The following is a 24,166-nucleotide window of genomic DNA, read 5'->3' on the forward strand; positions in this document are numbered from 1 at the left end:
TGTAGGAACTCCATGTGCTGTTGTAGGCTCCATGTCAAGCTCTGGCTCTGCGTTTGGATGAAATGTCTGGTGAGCAGAGGGTGTTCAGTGGAAAGTTGGGGGTGGCCACCAGCTCTCCATCTAAAACAAAAGTGCTGTATTATGGGGAGTGGTGGCTTAGAGAGTCTCTCTGACAGAGCTGCAGCTTCAGCAGCAGGAGTGTTGTCTCCGGGACTGCCCTAGATATTGCTGGCTACAGCTTCAGTTGCCCATGAAGGACCAAAGGGACGCCCAGGGAGGTCCTCAATGCTAGATGTAAATACTCCATCCTGAGTTGTCTCGTAGAGAAGAGCTGCAGGAGTGAGGGGAAGAGATCGGAGGCAAAAGGGGTTTCTTTGTGACCCCAGGCAGCTGACAAAGGGTGATACAGAAATGAATCAGGGAGTGAGATGTGGCCATTTGTTGAGCATGAGCCAATAACTTCACCACAAAGATATGTTACCAGCCCATGATCAGGAGTCCTGTTGGGGGAGCTGATGTTTAGAGCTCCTGGTAGCTGTCAGGAGTAATAGATGAACCTCGCAGCTCAGTACTTACCTTCTTTATCACCATGTCCCACAGAGCAGCTCTGGGAGCAGAGACCAGGAAACATCATCCTTTCACATCTCAGGGGTCCTTCTGTCATAGTCTGATGCACCTGTTCCTTTAATTTTGTGTAGCCTTCTGTCCCATTGAGTCACAGAGTTGTTTTAGTTGGAAAAGATCTTTAAGATCATCAAGTCCAACTATTCTCTAACTCTACCAAGTCTGGTGCTAAACCGTGTCCCTCAGCACCACATCTCTGCCTCTTTGAAATACCTCCACGTATGGGGATTCAACCTTCTCCCTGGGCACCCTGTTCCAATATTTAATAACTCTTCCAGAGAGAAGTTTTTCCTTATATTCAACCTAAACCTTCCCTGGAGCAACTTGAGACCCTTTTCACTCATCCTATCACTTGTTACTAGGGAGAAGAGTCCAACCCCCACCTGTCTCCAACCAAACAATTCAAAACAGGGACTGCTCCATCTCATGTTTTACCTCTGGCATGCAGCCCTGGGGGCAGAGGTGGTGGTATCCAGGCTTTCCTCTCTACTCTAATCTTCACCTTCTGAGATTATCTCCAAAGTCCTGCTCCTCAGGGCATTTCCATCCAGGTGTCCCTGTTCACTCCAGTCCTTGCTTAGGTGCATCTATTATGGTTAAATCTCCTTTAGTTCAAAGGTGAGCCTCAGAGTGAGGTGTATTTGCTTTGTTGATATGTTAATCCCATTCCTCCTACCTTTGTCTTCTCTATCTAGTTCTGTCCTTAAATTGCACTGCTCGATGGCCTTCAGAGCAGTTACTGTAAAATGTAGTCCCTGAGTTAAATTCCATAATAAATTCTAATGAAGAAGAAATTAATAACTTTTATCCTATTGGGGAATTTATTGGTTAGGAGATGGAGAATTGACCTCCAGAGCCTGTAGCAGCTGTTGTGGGTATTCAGCTCAGGTTTCAGCTTCCTTCAGTTTTGTCTTCTCTTCATAGAATCATAGAGTGGTTAGGGTTGGAAGGAACCTTTAAAAGCCATCTAGTCCAACCTCCCCTGCAGTTAGCAGGGACATCTGCAACTAAAGCAGGTTGCTCAGAGCCCCAAACAAGATGACCTGGAATGGTTTCAGGGATGGAGCGTTTACCATCTTCTGGGCAACTTGGGCCAGTATCTCACTGTCCTCAGTGTCAAAACTTTCCTTCTTCTGTCTAGTCTAAACTTTCTGAGTTCCAACTGTCACCCTTGTCCTGTCACAGCAGGCCCGGCTCAAATGTCTGTCCCCAGCTTTCTGATTGGTCCCTTTAAGCACTGAAAGGCTACCAGAAGGTCTCCCTGGAGCTTTCTCTTCTCCAGGCTGAATAACCCCAGCTCTCTCAGTCTTTCTTCATAGCACAGGGCTTCCAGCCCTCTTCAAGAACCAAAAGAGTAAAAATATTTTCTGCACAGCTGCCTCTGTGCAGCAACACATGGATGTGGTTGTGCGTCTCAACATCTCAGAGTATCCTTGTTGGCTGAGTACTATCCATTATTTGAGGCATCTCAGCCTACCATTACTCAAGTTAATGAAGAGTTTAATTGGCAGTTTAAAGGTTGTGCTTTTGCAATCCAATTTTCAGTGTACTTGGGAACATCTTGGGACCATCATCTAAGGCAGCCTGGCCCCCTTCCCATTGATTTCTCAATTGATGTGAGATGTCTGTGGAAAGACGTTTCCATCTCTACCATGCCTCTTTCCCACCCTCCTGTCTTCACAGTCATAAATTACTGCCATTAATTCATGGTGTCTATCTGGCAAGCAGCGGTGTGTGAATCCAGGGATGATGCTCTGGAGCTGGTAGCTCAGGAGGGCCGGGAGATGTTTGGGATGTCCTGGAAGGCAGTCCTGGCCCTTCTCACTAATCCCATTAGCTCACCCTGGCCGCTGTGACCGGCCGCTGGGGAGCCAGGCTGCAGGCTGGCCCTTGCTCTAAGCCATGCACACAATGAATGGGGGACTTCAAAGAGGCTAAATGTGATTTGCATTTCCAAGCTCTCACAGCCAAGGTCTTCAGGAGGGGATGAAAGTGTCTTTTGTTAAACTTAATGGCAGAGTTGATTAAAAAAGGTCTGATTTTTCCCTATTAAGGCAGTCTGGTTCCACTGTTAGGCTGCCAGAAAAAAAAAAAGGCACACAAAGAAAGTAACCTGTTGCCTACCCAACTGTCATCATACTTAAGGATATTCTAATATATTTTTTCCTAATTGGAGAGCCAAATTTTGCAATCTAGCTGAAGATATCCCTGCTTATTGCAGGGAGGTTGGACTACATGACCTTTAAAGGTCCTTCCAGCCCAACCCAGTCTGTGATTCTATGGTAGCTGGCTCATGTGAGTACCAGCATGAATAACAAAGAAATTGTCAACCCGTTTTCATTAGGCATATTCCTTGGCAGAGCCAAGGTGTCTGTCATCAAAGAAAATGGGTCCCAAATGTCTCCAACTGCACTCTCAAATCAAGAAAGTCAGAGGGCTGGTTCATGCAGTTGGGTGGATGTTTCAGTGGTCACATATGCAAACCCCTTCTCAAAACAGCTATAAAACCATAGCTTGTGTGCCAGCACTTAGCTGTTGATTATCTGTTCAAAATAAACAGTGACTGCTCTGGTCTTCAGAGGTTTGGTAATTTCCTCTTTTGCTTTGTTTGAAGAATATTGGCAAATAATTTCCCATCTGGATTTATGTATTAGATGTCTCCTATGTTGCATTACACAAAGCACCTAATGAAAGAAATCTGCCTGTTTCACTCCTGTCTTAGCCTGGGTTCTGTTTTAGCAATGTGTTATCATGACTGGGGGAGATAGATGAAACATTTCCTGTTTCAGGAGTAGCAGTGGGCTTTACTTCAGGGGTATCAGTGTTTTGGTTTTAGGGTATCAGTGGTTTGATATAGGGGTATCAATGGGGTTTATTTCAGAGGTATCAGTGGTTTGATTTAAGGGTATCAGCAGTTTGATTTAGTGGTATCAGTGGGGTTTATTTCGGGGCATCAGTGGTTTGTTTTATGAGTGTCAGTGGTTTGATATAGGAGTACCAACAGTTTGATTCAGAGGTATCAGTGGGGTTTATTTCAGGGGTATCAGTGGTTTGATTGAGTGGTATCAGTGGGGTTTATTTCAAGTGTATCAGTGGTTTGATTGAGAGGAGTGGTTTGATTTTCTATATACAATTCTAGCATGACTCTTCCTGCTGTGTTTATCAATATTAAGTACAAACTTGGTTCAAAAATAGAAAGCAGCACATCAGCTGCTTTAAATAAACATAACTGTGTTTTTTCAAACAGCTCCTATTTTATTTTCTGATCAAGGCTGGTTATAGTTCTAAATTTAGCCTTTCCCCTCACACACACAAAAAATCATGTGTACCATGTTCATACATATTCTGGCTGACCTGAAATGCCACAAATTTGGTTCTGCCAGGCACCTGACACTTATTTAATAAATAAATAGTCACAGTCTTGCTGAATATCTATTTGAAAAATACTTGAGGTGTTGTTGAATATTTATGTAAACAATAAATATTCACAGTCTTGTTGAATAAGGATATGAAGCACCAATAACTACCTGCAGAAAGTGTGGGAATCCTTTTGGGGTTAAAATCGCCCAGGCTACAAAGCCCATGGCATGCCCCCTGTGCTACCTAAAGACCATATAATCCCTTATCACAGGCTTTTAATGGAGGGGCAGGCAGCCTGTGGGCTCCTGCGCTGCCTCAGCGTCACCCAGAACGAATCGCCCAGTGCGAGCCCAGCGCAGCAAGCCCCTCAGATTGGCCTCCCAGTATACAAATGCCAGCTCCCTGGAGTGATGTTTTGTTGTCAAGTTGCATGTGAAACCTTTCACCCTTTTGTGTTTTATGATTTGTTTCAGTGATGAGTATGAAGAGGATGGGTTTTGCCAGCCTTACCGGGGCATTGCCTGTGCACGCTTTATTGGCAACCGAACCATTTATATGGAATCCTTGCATATGCAGGGTGAAATTGAAAATCAGATTACAGGTGAGCAAAGAACACACTTACTTCTCCCCTACAAAGCTGTCTTTTCCCCAAAAGTTTTATAAACTGCAATGCTATTTTTGTTTGCTCTTTATCCCATCTTGCTGTGAGCTTCCCACCACAAAGCTCCTGTGTTGTTGGATTCGGGTGGAGAGATTCATCTGAAGAGCGAGAATCTGAGCAGCTTTCAGTTCCCCACAAGAACTGAAAATTTATTTTCTAAGGAGAGGAAGCAGTGTATTTACAGCTTCTGGAAACCTCATAGCCAGGCTACTTTGTGCTGCTCTTACCCAAGCAGATTTTAAACATAAAGGGGAGCAGACTTAGTTGATTTTTACATGATTGAGATCATACCTGTTGCACTAAAGATGTCTCTGCTTGCTGCAGGGGTGTTGGACTAGAAGACCTTTAAAGGTCCCTTCCAACCCAGCCCAGTCTGGGCAGTGGTTTTCCCTTAGATTTAGTAAAGAAAACAATTTTGATTATTTGTTGGTGATGCTGTGCTGGTGCAGATGTTGAATTCAGACTCATGAAAGTTCTCCAACTTTTATATCTATTAACCATAGTCAGGCCCTCCCCACATTAATCATCTTCTCTATATTCAGATTTTCTTTTGCTGTCAGATTTTTTTCTTCCCCTTAAGTTGTGTTTCCTTTGTCTCCAAACACTTTCAGTGCTGCAAAAAAGGCTTTTTCACTGCTCACAGGAAGGGCCACTGGCAAAAGGAAAAATTATAATCTTACACCTTTTTCTTTGAAAGGTCATTTGGGATGATCTGAAAACTGTCACATTCCACACAGGGACTGGTGCTGGCAGCCTGCAGCCTGCAGGAGCTTTGGGTTTTACCTGTTGGCCAAAAGGCATCCAAATGTTTTTGTAAATCATTATAAATTATTTTTTTTTTGGGGGGGGGGGCAGGAAGAAAATAGTATAATTAGCTTTGGGGCTTTGCTAACATGCTTAACATTAATCCCATGTTGAAAACCAGATGTATTTTCTCTGCCAGCAGCTCGGTGATGTTAATAATTTTCCAAGTATTTAGTGCTCTGTATTTGTGGAAGGTTTGTTCATCACCTGAACATCTCAAAACAATAGGTGCAATGTCAGGGTTATACTGGGAAGGCAAGAGCACTGGACTGCAGTTTCCAGTGGGTTAAGCAAAATCCTTGTGTATATTTTACAGCTGCCTTCACCATGATTGGCACTTCCAGCCATTTGTCAGATAAATGCTCCCAGTTTGCTATCCCTTCGCTGTGCCATTATGCCTTCCCCTACTGCGACGAGACCTCCTCAGCTCCCAAGCCACGAGACCTGTGCCGTGATGAATGTGAAATTCTGGAAAACGTCCTGTGTCAGACTGAGTATATTTTTGCAAGATCTAATCCCATGATTCTGATGAGATTAAAGCTGCCCAACTGCGAAGATCTTCCCCAGCCCGACAGCCCTGAAGCCATCAATTGTATCCGGATTGGGATTCCGATGGCAGATCCCATAAATAAAAGTAAGTGAAAAACTGTCTGTGCAAAAAAATACTGCTGGGAAAAAGGGTGGCTGGAAAGGCTTGTGCAGCGGAGTTGGAGCTAGTGCTGGGCTTTGAGAGCTCTCAGGTGCCATGTCCTCAAATCACCCCATTCCCACACTTCTCTGCTTGTCCAGAGTGGGTAGAAATTCATAAATGCTTCTCCATTTTTTTCATTACCAGCCTCTGGGCTCACTCTAAATGATGCCTATTGGTTTCAGAGTCATGTTATAAACCTAATTACACAGTTTCTTCCTTCTCCTTGTCTAGCAATAGACTTACAGATATTTTTTCAAGGCCCACGCAGACATCCAGCAAAATAGCTGCCCAACTGTACCAAAAAGTACATTCAGAGTAAACAAGAGTTAGGTTCAACCTGCCCATTTCTGTACCATTTCCATAGAAGACAAATGAATGGTATGATCATAAAATCATGGAGTGGTTTGGGTTGAAGGGACCTTTAAAGGTCATCTAGCCCAACCACCCTGCAATCAGGACATCTACAACTAGAGCAGGTTGCTCAGAGCCCCATCCAACGTGACCTGCAATGGTTCCAGGGATGGGGCATCTACCACTTCTCTGGGCAACCTGGGACAGTGTCTCACCACCTTCAATGGTGAGACCTTCAGAGAAGGAGACAATGACAATGTAAGCATTTAAATATTGAGGAACATTGGTAGCTTCAACCTTCCAAGCTTCGCAGTCCCCCCACAGCAGCCCAGTGTGCTTCAGCAAGACCATGACTGCAGTATATCAAGTACTGGAATGGGCTGCCCAAGGAGGTGCTGCAGCCACCATCCCTGGAGGTGTTCAAGAAATGTGTGGGTGTAGCACTTTGGGAAATGGTTTAATGGCCCTGCTGGTTTTAGGTTGAGGTTGGAGTCAATGATCTTAGAGGTTCTTTCCAACCCAAACAATTCTATGATTCTGTGATAGGGATGCAGGTCAGGAGGAACATTCTTAGGGGTTGGGTCCATGGCTGCCCCTGCCTAAGGCAGCCTAATTTTAGGCATTGGCTGAGCTTGCTCTTTGATCAGGCTGGGCTGCAGCCTGCTCACAGCCCTTCTACATCTGAGTAGTCAAATATAAAACGTGGCTCCCACAAATTCTCCACCTTCATATGAAAATAATGGCTGTGATTCAGGTTCCCACTGTAGTTTTTACTCCTTTTGTGTATCTTATATTAAAAACGCTTGGCATAAGCTGTTTTCATTACAGAAGCATAAGCTTTAAATCCTCCCAGGAATGTGAATGCAAAGCAGGCCCTGCCTTACAGCCACAGCAAATTGGGACCCTGTGCTCCCAAACTGGGTTTCCCAGCTCTGGGCCAGCAGCAGCGCACCGAGGCCGGAGGGATGCCAGCAGCTCTCCACCCCCAGTGCTGCAGCTTTCTGCCAGCCACTGTTTTAGGTTATTACCGTGTTGGTTTTTTTACAGATCACAAATGCTACAACAGCACTGGAGTCGATTACCGGGGCACGGTGAGCGTGACTAGGTCAGGGCGGCAGTGCCAGCCCTGGAACTCGCAGTACCCTCACATCCACACCTTCACCGCCATCAGGTACCCCGAGCTCAACGGGGGCCACTCCTACTGCCGCAATCCAGGCAACCAGAAGGATGCCCCATGGTGCTTCACCTTGGATGAGAACTTCAAGTCTGAGCTTTGTGATGTCCCAGCATGTGGTAATTACCAACCTGGTTTATGTTGTGTTGTGGAACAAGAAGGGGAACGGTTTGGTCATGCCCCTACAGCCATCCTGAAACAGGAGCTGTGCCAAGTGTCTTTCTGAAATCCCTGAAAGGGATACATTTCAAGAACATCTTTGAGCACTTCCTGCCCATGCAGCTGGCAAAGTGGTGGTGGGAAAGTGTTCTAAGGAATCACAGAAGATCAGTTGGGTAGGGGTTGGATGGGACCTCTGGAGATCATCCAGTCCAACCTCCCTGCTAAAGCAAGGGCACCCACTGCAGCTTGCCTGGGATCACAATGGCCAGCTGGGTTTGGAAGCTCTCCAGAGAAGGAGACTCCACAACCTCTCTGTGCAGCCTGCTCCAGCACTCTGACACCCTAAAAGTCAAGAAGGTTTTCCTCAAGTTCAAGTGAAAGCTCCTGAGTTCTAGTTTGTGTCTATTGCCCCTTGTCCTGTCACTGGCCACCACTGAGAAGATCCCAACCCCGTCCTCATGACCCTCCACCCTTTAGATATTTATATGCATTTCTAAGATCTCCTCTCAGTCTCTGTTCCTTCTCAGAAATATTTGAACCCTCACCAGAAGGTGATAGAGGAGCAGCAAGTTGCCAACCCAAGCATCCCACACATCCTGAGTTGCCTTTATGATAAACACAAGTCTTCAGTCCACATTAAATCAGATCAGGTCACTGTTGATGCTGACCCACAAGATGCTTGTAGAATGTTCTCCATTTTGCTTGGTTTATTAAGAATCATTTTAATAAAGGCAAACCCTGCTTAACAGAGTTCAGTCCTTCACTAAAGCTAGAGATGGATCTTGCCAGCTCCTCTTAGCTGCACTTTAAGTTTCTGTTTACAGAACAGCCCTGGCTGCATTTCTGGGTTTGCAAAATGAGCAAAAATGAAGATTCAGCTCTCATTTCATTCTGCTTCTCTGAGAGCCTGGGGGAAGTGGATGAAAGACCTGAACAAATGGCTCCTAATTGTTTTATCTGCATTTAGAAATAACAATATTGATAGCATGCCAAGAGGAAAAAAAAGGGGGGGGGGGGGGAAGGGGGGCGGAATCTATTTACATGGACATGCCAGAAGTGCACCCAAAAATGTTCTAGAAATTTCATGGTACAAAGTTTCACCCAGCATTTTATGTTGCCTACAACTTGTCACAGTAACATTACCTTTCCCCTTGGAAAGGAGATACCTTTTGCTGTTCCTGTTGGATAGCCAGAACCAAATTGAATTATTTCTGGTTATGGTTATGAATATTCCTGCGGTGAGACATGTTCTGAGCTCACTCCAAAGTCTCTCTCAATTAAGGGAAGGGTGGGAATCGGTGCCAAAATGGGATCTAAATTATGTTCTTGCTGAAGGAGTAGATCAGGGGAAAGGCAGACAGTCTGGAGCTGTATCATGTGCATCTCAAGCTCTCTCTAGCATTCAGAGACACTTTTTCGAGTCCTGTCTCTCTATTGCTATTATTTCAGTGCATTTAACTTCAGTTATTTTTCGTGCTAATTAGGCACAGTGGTTGGCTGACTACACAAGAGCAGTTCAATCCCTGTGCACTGTTCTGAAGATCTTTTTCAGCCCTTCAGTACAAAAATCTGGAGCTAAGTAGCAGTCAGCAGGATTCCCTTCAGCGTGCTGTTGGCTTTTGGCTCTCTATCTCAGGAGCTTCTGGCACAGATGCCTGTGCTGGTCCCCATAAGGAGATGTAGCTCAGGCCCAGGGGGTTTGGGCAGCTCTGTTTGGACAAGGTCAGGGGTCTCAGTGTGTCAGAGAATCAGAGAATCATTTCAGTTGGAAAAGACCTCCAAGATCATTGAGTTTAACTGTTAACCCAACATCACCATGGCCATTAAACCATATCCTGCAGTGCCATGTCTGCACATGGAACATCCCTATGACTCCACTGCCTCCCTGGGCAGCCTGTTCCAATGCCTGACCACTCTCTCAGCAAAGAAATTTTTCCTAATATCCAACCTAAACCTCCCCTGGTGCAACTTGAGGCCATTTCCTCATATCCTAACACTTGCTTCTTTGGAGAAGAGACCAACCCCCACCTACCTCTAACTTCTTTTCAGGTAGTTGTAGAGGGTGAGAAAGTTTCCCCTCAACCTCTTTTTCTCCGGACTAAACAACGCCAGTTCCCTCAGCCACTCCTCACCAGACCTGTTCTCCAGACCCTTCAGCTTTGTTTCCCTTCTCTGGACCCACTCCAGCATCTCAATCTCCTTCTTGCAGTGGGGGGCCTAAAACTGAACCAAATGTTTGAGGTGTCCACCAGCAGAGCTGGTGCTGAACTTTCTGTACCCGCTATGTGACCTTTCAGCTATGTGCATTTTGTGTTTTGCACAATTTCTGGGTAATTGGGTAATTAAGAGTTGATGGTTGGTGGGGGTGGGGGGTTGCTGTTTGCCCCTTTTAGATGGGCTCTGAGATCTCAGGCCTGGCTCAGTCTTTTGATCTGAAATAACTGAAAGCAGGACACTTTTGGATGTGTTGCAAAAGTCTCTGGTTTGAAGGTTTTACTAGATAATAAGTGAGATAGGCTGGCTGGCTTGCAGAATTCCTGACAAGGCTTTTAATTACCTCTCACCACTGCCTTAAATGGTACTCGCTGTCCAACTGGGTTATGTGGCGTTATTATTCTATATACAAATAGAGCTGTATCAGGTGAGTGGTAATTTAATTGTTAAACGCTAATTTGCATATTAAAACCCAAATCCCGTGTGGGACTTGCATTCTGCTGCTTTTGCACTGGCTGAAAGAACCATTTCAGGCACATTTTAATCAGTATTGTGCCTTCTGTGTCACCAGGACCTGCCTAGATGGGAAATGGATTTAATTAGGGTGGCTCCCAAGAAACCTATTAACCTAATGAGGCTTCACAGCAGGGGCTCCTACTTAATAAGAATAATAATTCCCTTTGACTGGAATAGCTCAGGTGATGAACTAGTGCCCAGGTCTCCGTATGCCTCGTGTTGCTGCTTTCTTGTTCTTTCTTCAACTGTATCGTTCAGTTGTCTCCCAGGCTGCAATAGATTAGGTTCATAGAAGTTTGTCAAGCTGAATGTAGGAAGATGTGAAAAACAGAGTCATTTGAGCATGAGGCTTAGAAAAGACAAACATTAGGTTTTGAGGGTCAAGACACTGATGCTAGAAAGCAGCATCTCACAAAGGAAGCCCACAGTGGGTCCATGCTGTAAAGATAGATGTTCACTGAAGGCAAGTTGAGGGCACACACCAACAACCCTTCTGCTTGGCACAGGAAGACTGCAATGAGGATGGTGCTTCAGTCCTCTCTTGTTTCCCAAGGGCCACAGAAACATTTGGGCTACCTCCCCTCTCAATTAAAAATCACAATTTCACCTAAAAGCCAAAAAAGGAGTCTAGTGGGGAGAGCAGGACAGCGTGAGCCTGTAAGAGGAGAGGGGTTATGCAAAGTGACATCCAGAACCATTTGAACTTTGCCTCTGTCACAATTTGAGTCAAACCCAAGCTTCAGATCAAGTTCATGTTTAATTAAGTCCATAAAAGATATCTGTGTGGGCTGCTAAGCACTTCTACAAATCCAGCCTGGAAAACACAGACAAACAAACTGAAGTGACCCTGTAGGAAAAAGAAAACATTCCCTGTTCTGCCAGAATCTGGTAGGCCTGATGCTGCGGTAGATGCTCACCATCTCCCATGGAAATAACCAGGGTACAGCCACCAGGCCTGCAGCTCAAGGTGATCCCCAAAAGTACTGGGGTGCCCTATAGTTAGTGTTAATCCATGTGTAATCATACCCTGAACTTCATGAATGCTGCTGGGAGATGCCAGAGCAAATCAGGCTTCAGTGTCCCCATGCTCAGAGCAGCCCAGCTGGAAGGTTTGTCCTTGTCAACAAAAGTGGGTGCTGCGTGAACACCAGGGCGTGAGCTCCAGCCTGAGGCCTCTCCTTTCTTGTACTGCAGCTTCCTCTGAGCAGCATGTACTGCATCATGTACTGCCACATGCCCTGTGAAACCAGAGCCAGGCAGAGAGGGGTGGGTGACTGATGTCTCAGCTGTGCCTTGCTGAGTACTGATAGAAGGTTTCATGTTCCTAAAATGAATCACTCGCTCCCGAGCCGTGAAGAGAGCTGTGCAGGGAGCAAATATTGCAGCTAACATTCACACTACGTTCAGTAGTCTGCCTTTCCGACTTCTTCTGGATCCTCCTTTTTTATCCATGCCCAAGCTTTCCTGTCAGCTGTCATTGCTGTGTCCTTTATGCCAGCATTTGCCATCCTGCTGAGATAACACACCTTTAGTGTATAGTTGGTACAGAGCTGGTTTTCCCATTAGCCAATTAATCCTATTAAGACCAAGTCCTTAGTATGTTGGGTTTTTTTAATTAATTTGTTTGGAAAAGACCTTTAAGATCTTTGAGTCCAGCCATTCCCTAACTCTACCAAGTCTGGTGCTAAACCCTCAGCACCACATCTCTGCCTCTTTTCAATGCCTCCATGGATGGGGATTTAACCACCTCCATTGGGAGCCTGTTCCAGTGTTCAATAAGAAGGATTATGCTACATCTTTTGTCTGTGTTCAGCCTTATTGAACCTGTTTTCTAATTCCCTGGGATAAAACCCAGGGCTGTTCTCTCTGTGTCTTAGCATTTCTCTGCATTTCCCCTTATTTCCCAGTTGTTCTCCATTTCTCCTGCTCTCTAATCCATCCTCTGCCCAAAACTAACTAGAGAATAAGTTTTCAGTTGTACATGGTGTTTGTTCCAGTGCCCTGGGTGGCCAGCACCAGGAGATGTTGAGAACAGGAGACTGGAAATATAAATAGGGGCATAAAACTACGCTTTTTAATGGCTCCCCACATTTCTGTTGGATTCAGGAAACCAAAACCTAACGTACATGTGAAAATAAGGAGTCCATGATCTCACCAGAGCCTTTCATCCATCAGATACTTCAGAAATTAATTTTTCTGTGGACCTGTGTCAGACCATTTCTTCATTGCACCTCCAGCAATAACACCTCAAGATATTCAGCTATTTCTTAGAATCCTAAAAGGCTTGAATTGGAAGAGACCTTAAAGTTCATCTACTTCCAACTCCGCTGCCATGGGCAGAGGCACCTTCCATAAGTAGGCTTGAACTGACATGCCTCAGGGAAGCTGTTCCTGGCCATTCTGTGCTCTTACAGAACTGATAGTCAACAAACTTAATTGCTCTGTTAATATGAAGGAAATAAAGCAGCATTCAAAGTGGATTGCGGTAGCATTGCCTGGATAGTTTGTTCTTCCTAAAGCTTCTAGTTGACTACAGGAAGTATTTAACTGTGGGATACTTCATTCATTGTTTTGTTTTGTTTTGTTTAACCAGATTATAAGGATTCCAAGGAAAAGAACAAAATGGAAATCCTGTATATCCTGGTGCCGAGCGTCACTATTCCCCTGGCCATAGCCTTGCTCTTCTTCTTCATCTGCATCTGTCGCAACAATCAGAAGTCATCCTCCCCTCCTGTTCAGAGACAGCCTAAACACGTGAGAGGGCAGAATGTGGAGATGTCAATGCTCAACGCCTATAAACCAAAGGTAACCTCTCACTTCTGCTTCCACACTTGCTGTCTGTCGAGGCAGGGAGTGAAATGCTTTGATCATCTCAGTGCTGCAATATGGACCTGATTTCCAACTTGTAATTCCTGCTGTAATTTTTGTTAAGGACTTCTAGAATCATAGAATTGTTCTGCTTAAAAATGACCTTTAAGATCAGCAAGTCCAACCATTCTCTAACTCTACCAAGGCTGGTGCTAAACCATGTCCCTCAGCACCGCATCCCTCTGTCTTTTAAACACCTCCAGGGATGGGGATTCAACCACCTCCCTGGGGAGCCTGTTGCAGTGGTTGAGAGCCCTACATCTCCGCAGCAGCAGCACAGCAAGTGTGCTGGACCTGTGGAGGTAGTTCCTGTGTGTCCGTGTATCTGGATAAATAGGAGCTGGAAGGGTTTTGGAATAAAGAAAGCATCTCTAAATTGCTTCATTTAAGTTAGAAAGTGGTGCAGACAAAGATGTGATTCAGCATTTTCTCAAGAGAGTTTTTCCTGGGTCTGCTGTATCCATATGTCATCTTTCACTCAGCTGAAATGACTCTGGAAAGATTTGTTCCCTGTTTTTCCAGGCTTAACCCATTCTCTCAGTAAAAAAAAGTGAAATTACCAAAACAGAGCTTTGACAATCTGCCTGCAGTCCTGGCCAGCACAGCTGATGCACAGCAGCTCTTGTCACTGGTGGTGTTTTCCTTCACTGTAGTCCCAGGTTCATGAGGCATTTTGTAAAATCATTTAAGATTTAAGCATGATTAACCCTGAGCTCCTTGTTTATTGGCAGGGCAGTGATTTCCAAACCCATATGGATCACTCATTTCAGGGCTGCAAGTGCCTTCTGCCACCTACAGACAGAATAAAGCCCTGAGTGTTTGCCTTGGTTTCCACAGTTTCCCTCAGCAGCCTGATGGAGATGGTTCTTTTCAGGCATTTCAGCGTGAAAATCAGTATCTATAATACAGGCTGGGGGATGATGAGATTCAGAGTAGCCCTGCAGAAAAGGATTTGGGGGTGCTGGTGGATGAGAAGTTGAACATGAGCCAGCAATGGGCACTTGCAGCCCAAAAGGCAAATGGCATCCTGGGCCACATCAAAAGCAGCATGGCCAGTAGATGCAGACTGATTCTACCACTCTGCTCTGGTGAGACCTCACCTGCAGCTCTGGGGCCCCCAGCACAAGAGAGACATGGGGGGGGCACAAATAGGATCAGAGGGCTGGACACATTTTCTGTGAAGGCAGGCTGAGAGTGTTGGGGCTGTTCAGCCTGGAGAAGAGAAGGCTCTAGGAAGACCTTACAGCAGCATTTCAATATCTGAAGGGGACCTACAGGAAGACTGAGGAAAGACTGTTTGAAGGTCCTTTAGTGGTAGAAAGGGCAATAGTTTGAAACTGGAGGAGGGGAGATTTAGGCTGGACATTAAGAGGAAGTTCTTTACAATGAGGGTGGTGAAATGTTGGAACAGGTTGGGCAGAGAAATTATGTAGACTGTAGGATCTGAAATAGTCAGATGTGCCTTTGAGTAAGCTATTTGTAGAATCATTGCATGGTTTGGGTTGGAAGGCACCTTAAAGATCATCATAGTTCCATCTAGTTACTTTTGTTAGAAAATGACATATCAAGGCAAATCCAGATTCTGACTTAATTGAGTTCCAGCAGTGTGAATTCTAACCTTGAAGTATTGCTGGTTATTGAGATGTTGCCTCAGCAGAGCTGATTGCTGGGCATCAGGAAAGGTTACAGTTGTACTTCAGGAGCTCTATTCTCCACCTCTGAATAAACCCTGCAGTAGTTTTCTTCTTAAATTCAGTAAAGCAGCAAGGGGATGCTGCTGGTGCCTGCTCTGAATTTTCAAGTTTATGGATTTAGTTTCTATAGTTTTCTGATATGTTTGGGGTTTTACGTATCTAGTTTTTCACAGAGTTTCTCTTGTGTGAGGCCAGGCTGAAAGAGGAAGAAATTTTTCACACTGAGGATGGTGAGACCCTGGCTCAGGTTGCTCAGAGAGGTGATAGATACCCCATCCCTGGAATTGTTGAAGGTCAAATTGTTTGGGGTTTTGAGAGGCATTGGAACAGGTTGCCCAGGGAGGTGGTGGAGTCACCATCCCTGGAGGTGTTTGAAAAACACATAGCCTCGGCACTTTGGGATATGGCTTAGTGGACATGTGGTGTTGGGTTGATGGTTGGACTTGATGGTTACAGAATCACAGAATACACTGGGTTGGAAGGGACGTTTCTGGGTCATCTAGTCCTATCCCCGTGCAGTAAGCAGGGACATCTTTAACTAGGTGAGGTTGCTCAGGGCCCCATCAAGCCTGACCTTGAATGTTTCCAGGAATGGGACCTCCGCTACATCCCTGGGCAACCTGTTCCAGTGTTCTACCACCCTTATTGTAAAGAACTTCTTCCTAATGTCCAATCTAAATCTTGGAGGTCTTTTCCAGCCTTACTGATTTTGTTATTCTATTCTGATCTGGGACTGTCAGCATCACTTTAATAAGGTCACAATTTCCACTTCCTGATGCCTTGTGCAAACAATGCAGGAGAGGATTGTGCCCAGAAATGTTTGCAAATATAAAGCGGAGTTTCCTTTTCATGTCCAAAGTCATACACTGCAAAAAGCTTTCTGTCTTATGGAGGCTGATTCTGTGTCTTCTTCCTGGACAGCCCAGCATTTCCTGTCTCCAATGTTTTGATTGCTTTTCAAACAACATTTGAAAGCAAAGGAAGTAGAATCCTAGTTTTAAATACTATATCATAGAGTCATAGAATTGTTTAGGTTGGAAAAGCCCTCTAAAGTCATTGACTCCAGCCACCAACCCAACACCACCATGGCCATAAAACCATGTCCCCAGGTGCCATGTCCACACGTTTCTTGAACACCTCCACCACCTCCCTGGGCAACCTGTTGCAATTCCTGCCCACTCTTTCCAGTATTAATGTCAGCTTTGAGCAAGAAGGGGCTGAAGCTGCAGCTGATGTGGGTGTGTGTTTGCTCATCCAAACACAAACATCCATAAGCCCCTTTCAGTTTTCAGGGGGTTTAATTGCTTTCCCCAAAATCTAATAAACTAGAAGTTGGCCTTGTCATTCACCTAATGGAAGGAGCTGATAAAGAGATAGGGGTGGTGGGCTTCACTCTTGGGGCTCTCCCTTTGTCCTGAGTTTACTTTGGCGTGCTGCCTGATCTGTATTTTACACTTCTTTACATCTCATCCACCGCTGTATGACAAATACTTGTCAAACAAAACCCCGGCAGATTTATAACCCCTTCACTTGAAATGAGCCCTTTCCTGCCAAAACTTTATGACTTCATTTTCTTTCATAGTTTTCCACTCTGTTGGTTCAAACAGAGGAACCCAGCCTCAGGTCAGACAGAGGTCATTTCACTTTCATTACTAAAATATAATTTACAATATGCCAGACCTAAACAAGTTTTAGCCTAAAGGATTTCTGTAATATAAACCATCTGCTCCTTCAACAATATAGCTAATTTCCTGCCATCACCCTACAGTCTACTGCCTGCCTGCTTAAATGGCTTTATTATTATTATTGTTACTATTATTTTTAATGTGGTATTTGTCTAGGAGTCATAAGTGGTCAATACAATTAGAATTCATTTACTCCAAAATGTCCTTTTTTGATGACTGTTTTCAGTTGTCAGTTCTTTTCCTCTGTTGGCACTCTGAAGCTGTGTTATTTCAGGAATGCAGATGTTGATGTTTATACTAATTACAAAAGATAGATCCCAAACTCATTAGCCTTAAATGACTACCTATGGCTACACTGAGAAGCTTAAATGAGGGGGTTTGTGTAGGTGTAACAAGCTCATGTGGAAGTTAATGTTTGAAATAATACAACTTACTTATGGCCTAAAAGTGAATAACAGTTAAGACTTAAAGGTCTCTTCCAGCCAAAACTATTCTGTGATGAGAAGAGGCTACAGCTCCCTGAAAGGAGGTTGGAGCGAGGTGGATGTTGGTCTCTTCTCCCATATAAATAGTGGTAGGACAAGAGGAAATGGCCTCAGGTTACAAGGAGGGTTAGGTTGGATATTAGGAACATTTTCTTTCCTGCAAGAGTGGTCAGGGATTGGAACAGGCTGCCCATGGAGCCGGTGGAGTCACCATCCCTGGAGGTGTTCAAGAAATGTGTGTACATGGCAGTTTGGAATATGGTTTAGTGGCCATGGTAGTGCTGGGTTAACAGTTGGACTCCATGATCTTAGAGATCTCTTCCAACCCAAACAATTGTATGATTCTGTGATTCTATGATTTGTATGAACCCAAAATAACAACAGAGCTTTACAGAAAGTTTACTTTCCTTCTTTGACCACTGTCTCATTTTTCCAACTGACTGTATAGCAGCCTTCCAGAACCTGAAGGGGGCCTCCACAAGAAAGCTGGAGAGGGACTTTTTATGAGGGCTTGTTGTGATAGGATGAGGAGTAATGGCTTTAAAATGGAAGGGGGGAGATTTAGACTGGAGATTAAGAAGAAATTCTTTACACTGAGGGTGGTGAGACACTGGGACAGGTTGCCCAGGGAGGTCATGGATGCCCCCTCCTTGGAAGTGTTCAGAGCCAGGTGGGATGAGGCCTTGAGCAGCCTGGTCTAGTGGAAGGTGTCTGTGCCCATGGCAAGGGGGTTGCAACTAGATGATCTTTAAGATCCCATTCCAACCCAAACCATTCTATGATTCTGTGTTTTGGGACAGAACACTCAAGTGTGAGCAGAAATAGTCTCTACCATACACTGAAGGGTTAACAGCAAAGTCAAGAAAGGACATAGTGTGGTTTTACTAAAAAAAATGTGTTCTGCTAAAGCTTTAGGCCCTGGCCCAGAAAGCACTTCAGCATGTCCTTGCTTAAAGCATGTGAATTGCCTCAATTCCTGAAATTAGTCAGATTCAATTTTGATTCTATACATGCCCAAGCCCAAGTATGTAACTACCTGTGCTGAAATGCTGGTGCTTCCTGCATGAATTTAGCTCTAACACTTACTACTTGTGCCTGACCTTTCGCAGAATTACTTTCTACTTGCAAAAAGTAATTCTGCGTTTCATTTTGGAGCTTGGTGTGCAGGGATTAGGCAGCAGTCAGCCCAGAGTTTTGCTGATGTTGGTATCCTGGTGTGCCTGGCCTGGGGCTGATGCCATTGCACCAGTGTCTGCATCTCTGTGGGCTGAACAAAATCATTGCCAAATGGTCTGTGTCCCAGTGGTTGCTGGGTCAGTCTGTTTGGCTTTCAGACATCACAGAATCAGAGTGATAGAGTCTGGAAGAGGCCTCTAGAGATCATTCAGTCCAACTCCCTTGTTAAAGCAGAGCCACCCACAGCAGCTTCCAGGCAGGTTTGGAAGCTCTCCAGAGAAGGATACTCCACAACCTCTCTGGGCAGCCTCCTCCAGAGCTCCAGCATCCTCACACCAAAGAAGTTTCTCCTCCTGTTTAGATGGAACCTCCTGGGTTCCAGTTTGTGCCCATTGACCCTTGTCCTGTCATTGGGCCCAACTGACAAGAATCTGGCCCCATCCTCATGGCTCCCACATTTTAATTCTTGCTGAGAATTGAGAAGATCTTCTCTGGGGCTGCTTTTCTGCAGGCTCAACAGCCCCAGGTCTCTCAGCTTCGGTAAAAAAGACCTTTTACTTAACCTGGTTTCAGTCCTTTTTTTCCTCATGTTTTTGCTGTTGTGTCTTTACCAGAGCAAAGCAAAGGAGCTACCTCTGTCTGCTGTTCGTTTCATGGAAGAACTGGGTGAATGTGCTTTCGGCAAGATCTATAAGGGCCATCTCTACCTTCCAGGCATGGATCATGCTCAGCTCGTGGCTATCAAGACGCTAAAAGACTTTAACAACCCCCAGCAGTGGGCAGAGTTCCAGCAGGAAGCATCCCTCATGGCCGAGCTCCATCACCCCAACATCGTTTGCCTCTTAGGTGTAGTCACCCAGGAGCAGCCTGTCTGCATGCTTTTTGAATACATGAACCAAGGAGACCTCCACGAGTTCCTCATCATGAGGTCACCCCATTCAGATGTTGGATGCAGCAGCGATGAGGATGGGACTGTAAAATCCAGCCTGGACCATGGGGATTTCCTGCATATCGCCGTGCAGATCGCAGCAGGCATGGAGTACTTATCCAGCCATTTCTTTGTCCATAAAGACCTCGCCGCTCGGAACATTTTAATTGGAGAGCAACTTCATGTGAAAATCTCAGACCTCGGACTCTCAAGAGAAATCTACTCAGCTGATTACTACAGAGTCCAGAACAAGTCCCTCTTGCCAATTCGCTGGATGCCACCCGAGGCCATCATGTACGGCAAGTTCTCTTCTGATTCAGATATTTGGTCGTTTGGAGTTGTTCTGTGGGAAATCTTCAGCTTTGGACTCCAACCATATTATGGCTTTAGTAACCAAGAAGTCATAGAGATGATCAGGAAAAGACAACTGCTGCCCTGCTCTGAAGACTGTCCTCCCAGAATGTATAGCCTGATGACAGAGTGCTGGCATGATCTGCCATCCCGGCGGCCACGATTTAAGGAAATCCATGCCAGGCTGCGCTCCTGGGAGGGTCTTTCAAGTCACACAAGTTCTACTACCCCCTCTGGTGGGAATGCCACCACTCAAACAACTTCCCTCAGCGCAAGCCCAGTGAGCAACCTCAGTAACCCCAGATACCCCAACTACATGTTTCCAGCACAGGGTATACCACAAGGTCAGATTGCCGGCTTCATCGGGCCGCCAATACCTCAAAACCAGCGGTACATCCCCATCAATGGGTACCCCATTCCGCCAGGATATGCTGCCTTCCCAGCTGCCCACTATCAACCTCAAGCTCCACCTCGGGTCATCCAGCACTGTCCTCCTCCAAAGAGTCGTTCTCCCAGCAGTGCCAGCGGATCAACCAGCACAGGTCACGTCACTAGTTTGCCGTCTTCGGGATCCAACCAGGAAGCAAATATTCCTTTGCTGTCTCATATGGCAATTCCTAGTCATCCAGCAGGAATTGGTATTACAGTTTTTGGAAATAAAACTCAAAAACCGTACAAAATTGACTCAAAGCAGTCTTCCCTACTAGGAGACTCCAGCATCCATGGACCCAACGACTCTATGATTTCCGCCGAATTGTAAATAAGCGAGGCCTTTGTAAATATAGCTATTTACAACATGAACTGGGAAAGGGGAGGAGGAAAGATTTCTATTCAAATATTTTATTAAAGAATCCTTCTGGTTGTTTAACAGACACTGCAGCAAAGTATCTTCTGTGAAGTTTCACTGCTTACCAGGATGGGCAGACTCAACCAGAGAGAGATCGTTGTGGTAGGAATATTTCGTGTCGTCAGTGGATGCCTTTGTTCAAGTGCCACCGACAAAGTCAAAAAGGGGAAGAGGGATTTTATTAACTTTTTTTAATAAAAACATTTTATCCTACACTTTTTCACTGCTTTTTAGACCTCTGGTGTGGTTTAAATCACAGGAACTTTTTTGATACTGAAAGCATATTTTAATATTTGTCTCTTTTTTTAGGAGATGCCAATGCTTGGAGGTCTGCTGGGTGTGCAATTTCAGTTCCAAGAGCTAGTTACAGTATTTGTAAATGTTGCAGTCAAGGCTTACGTTTCAAATACGTGATCTGAGAGCTGAATAATTTCTTTCAGGTAGGATTTGGGTCTTTGGTCAAGTTGGGAGTCTGAATTCAAGAGTCAGACAAAAAAAAAAAGTCATTTAGATGACAGCACAATAACTTGAGTTCTCGACTTGCAGTCTGCAAACATCACCTGCTGTTGGCTGCAAAAGATGGCTGGGGTTTGAAGAAATTGCCTTAAAAAGGGAATGAAATTAAAGCATTTTCATTTCAGAACCTGAATCAACTCACTCAAAGACAGCATTTCATAATCTAGTAGTTCAGGCAGAAATCTTATATCCTTTTGTTGCTATGCAACGGTGTAATGGAAAGGCTCCAAACTACAATTTTATATATGACAATCAGGATGTCTTTTTGTTTTTTTTCCCCCCCTCCCAGGAATATTTATTGTTTCAGATCAATGTGTGATTTCAGTGACTATGACTCCAGGAACCCTGAGGAAAAAAGAATAATGGGGGTGGGGGTTGAAACTCACATTCCATCAGGCAGCAAATCCATCGATGGCAGTTGTGTCTGTCACTTCTAATCATGTGAATTGGTATAAACTTTCACCTCAGCAAAGATGACATTTGTGTCATTGCAAAAAAAAATTCATTCAGGTCTAAGCAATCAAGAGTAGTCATTTAAAACCACTTTACTGAGTCGTTAAAGTGCTGTGTGCTTTCCAGTTTTCCACAGACTCTTTAGTTTGTATTGGTACTAAATAGTGTTTTTATTGTACCCAGGACAAACCCAACCTTTTTGCTCAGTTGACAATGGTGTATGATAGGACTCTATTTTTATCTCTTTTGCACAAAAGTGTGATCATGTTTTGTACAGCAGAAGTGAAAAATACATCTCTGCCTTTTATATCTTGGTCTGTTTCTATTTTTAACCTGATGTAGATGTTCTTGAAATATATTATGGTGATACTCAGCCACTACCTTATCCAAATAGTTTTCTTTGTTTGTCACTGCATGCGTTTAATCACTGTATTACTTGATGATTGAGTTATTAATTATGGGCATTTCAATTAGGCAAGCATGAAAAGGCTATTTTATAATTAAGATATGTGCATTTTTTGTATTTCACGTGCCAGAGATGATATTAAACACTGATTATTTTATGCTGCTGTTCATTAAAACATCGTTTTACCGTAAACACATTGGGATTTCCTCCCTCTTGGCGTCATTTTTAACAGAGAGCTAAAATCTGCTGGCTCAGAGCCTGCTGAAGCCATCATGTGAATGGGACACGAGAGTTTGGCAACTGGTATTTGCAGAGTGAGTACTCCGGGGTACGATACAGAGGCTTAAATGAGTGTTTAGCTGTGCAAATATTTGCAGAGCGCACAGGAGCAGCGGGATGGTGGAACTGTCCTGGGGGAATGGTGCAGTCCTTTGCTGTGCTTTTGGCAGTGCTATTTAGCTCCCTGCCAAGGGCTAGCAGTGCCCTTAGAATCATAGAATCGGAGAATGATAGGAGTTGGAATGGACCTCTGAAGATCATTCAGTCCCACTCTTCTGCCAAAGCATGGTCCCCTAGGGCAGGTCACACATGAACACATCCAGACGCAGCCTTTCTGTTTGCTTGCTCCAGTTTGATGTCCTGTTGTATTGTGTGAGCTGTCATGGGACACTGTACTGCTGCAGCATAGAATCATACAATTGTTTGTGTTGGAAAAGATCTCTGAGATCATCGTTGACCTGACACCACCATGGCCATTAAACTGTGTCCTATTTGGAGCTGTTGAGCTGCCTCTGCTTTGTGTTGGCATGGAACTACTCTTGCAGGTAAGAGCGATCAGTAATTATATAGTAAGGACTTCGGCGGCTTCATAGATACTTCATGGACCTGTGTTGTCAGCTTCCATGTAGATAGAATTTACGTCTGGATCAGTAATCTAAGTATGTTACATGTCAACTAAAGTTTAGTCTTGAGTGAAGATTCAGGCAAGAATTACATCTTAGTAATGTCTGTGAAGATGCTGAGGGTCCTGGAGCATCTCTGTGAGGAGGAAAGGCTGAGAGACCTGGGGCTGTTGAGCCTGCAGAAGAGCAGCCTGAGAGGGGGGGATCTGCTCAATGCTCAGCAAGAGCTAAAGGGTGCAGGGGTAAGAGGATGGGGCCAGACTCTTGTCAGTAGGGTCCAATGACAGGACAAGGGTCAGTGGGCACAAACTGGAACCCAAGAGGTTCCATCTGAACAGGAGGAGAAACTTATATGGTGTGAGGGTGCTGGATCTCTGGAGCAGGCTGTGGAGTCTCCTTCCTTGGAGAGATTCCAAACCCTGTTGGCCATTGCAATCCTGGGCAGGCTGCTGTGGATACCCCTGCTTTAGCAGGAGGATTGGACTGGTTGATCTCCAGAAGTCCCTTCTAACCCCTACTATGCTCTTACTCTCTTTTTCTGTATGTGTGTCAGGTTATCAGGCTTACATGCTAAAGAACTACTTTGGAGCAGAGGGGTTCTGCAGCAGTGAGTGAGCTGTTTCTCTCTAAGTCATAGCTGTTGATATCACCAAAGCCTAGGGAGCTGCTGCTTTTCCCTCAGGCACAGATTTGCAGCTCTATCATGCCATCTTGGTCAGCGGACAGTAACTGTTGCCATTCTTGATCCATCTTTTCTCCCCTTTACATACTTTTTTGAGTGATTGCATCAGTGCAAGCAATTCTTTTGCATCTTAAGCATCTAATTTAGCACTGAGAAGAAGGAAGCCTTTTTTGTCCTTTGTTTTTCCTGTGGGATTCTTTAGCTTGTACTCTTAAGGGCTTGAAATTTCATTAGTGCTAGTTTAAAGTCAGTTTGCCATTTGATAATGAGTTCAGAAACAAAAGGAACTATTAGCAGCCAGCAAGTCTGTGGTCCTTGGGTTATGCTGTTATTGCAAAATCTTCAGTAAAGAAGACATGAAGTCAGTGGGCATTAAGAATCTTTGCACCATAGCTGACACAGCTGAATATGGCTGAAAAAGATACTGAGATACCACCATCAATGATACCCAAGTATTTGCTCATCAGTGTCAAGCAAGATCCTTCACTGAGTGTGCATGTGGAGTAAATGGAAGTATCTTCAGGACCTTCTCTTTTCGCCTACACAGGCTAGAAAAGACAGCCATGGACCCAGTTCATGAGACATCCAGACAGATGATCTCTGCCAGTTGGGATGA

General features: G+C 44.7%; 1 protein-coding gene across 3 annotated transcripts in view; it reads left to right on the forward strand.

The window, feature by feature from the left end:
• The window catches only part of ROR1 (receptor tyrosine kinase like orphan receptor 1), a 216,031-nt gene extending 193,869 nt beyond the window's left edge, over positions 1-22,162 (forward strand). For 2 of the 3 annotated variants that reach the window (XM_068140810.1, XM_068140811.1), the window contains 5 exons: positions 4,458-4,585; positions 5,766-6,083; positions 7,539-7,784; positions 13,151-13,362; positions 19,080-22,162. In XM_068140810.1, coding sequence (XP_067996911.1) covers positions 4,458-4,585; positions 5,766-6,083; positions 7,539-7,784; positions 13,151-13,362; positions 19,080-20,504 — 2,329 coding nt within the window. In that variant the 3' untranslated portion in view covers positions 20,505-22,162. The remainder of the gene's footprint in view (positions 1-4,457; positions 4,586-5,765; positions 6,084-7,538; positions 7,785-13,150; positions 13,363-19,079) is intronic. The other variant, XM_068140812.1, reaches the window with a different exon arrangement.
• The last annotated feature ends 2,004 nt before the right edge of the window (positions 22,163-24,166 follow it).

The sequence above is a fragment of the Melanerpes formicivorus genome, unplaced genomic scaffold, assembly GCF_026170545.1.
Source record: "Melanerpes formicivorus ecotype bairdi unplaced genomic scaffold, bMelFor1.0.p_v2 SCAF_7, whole genome shotgun sequence".
NCBI lineage: Eukaryota > Metazoa > Chordata > Aves > Piciformes > Picidae > Melanerpes > Melanerpes formicivorus.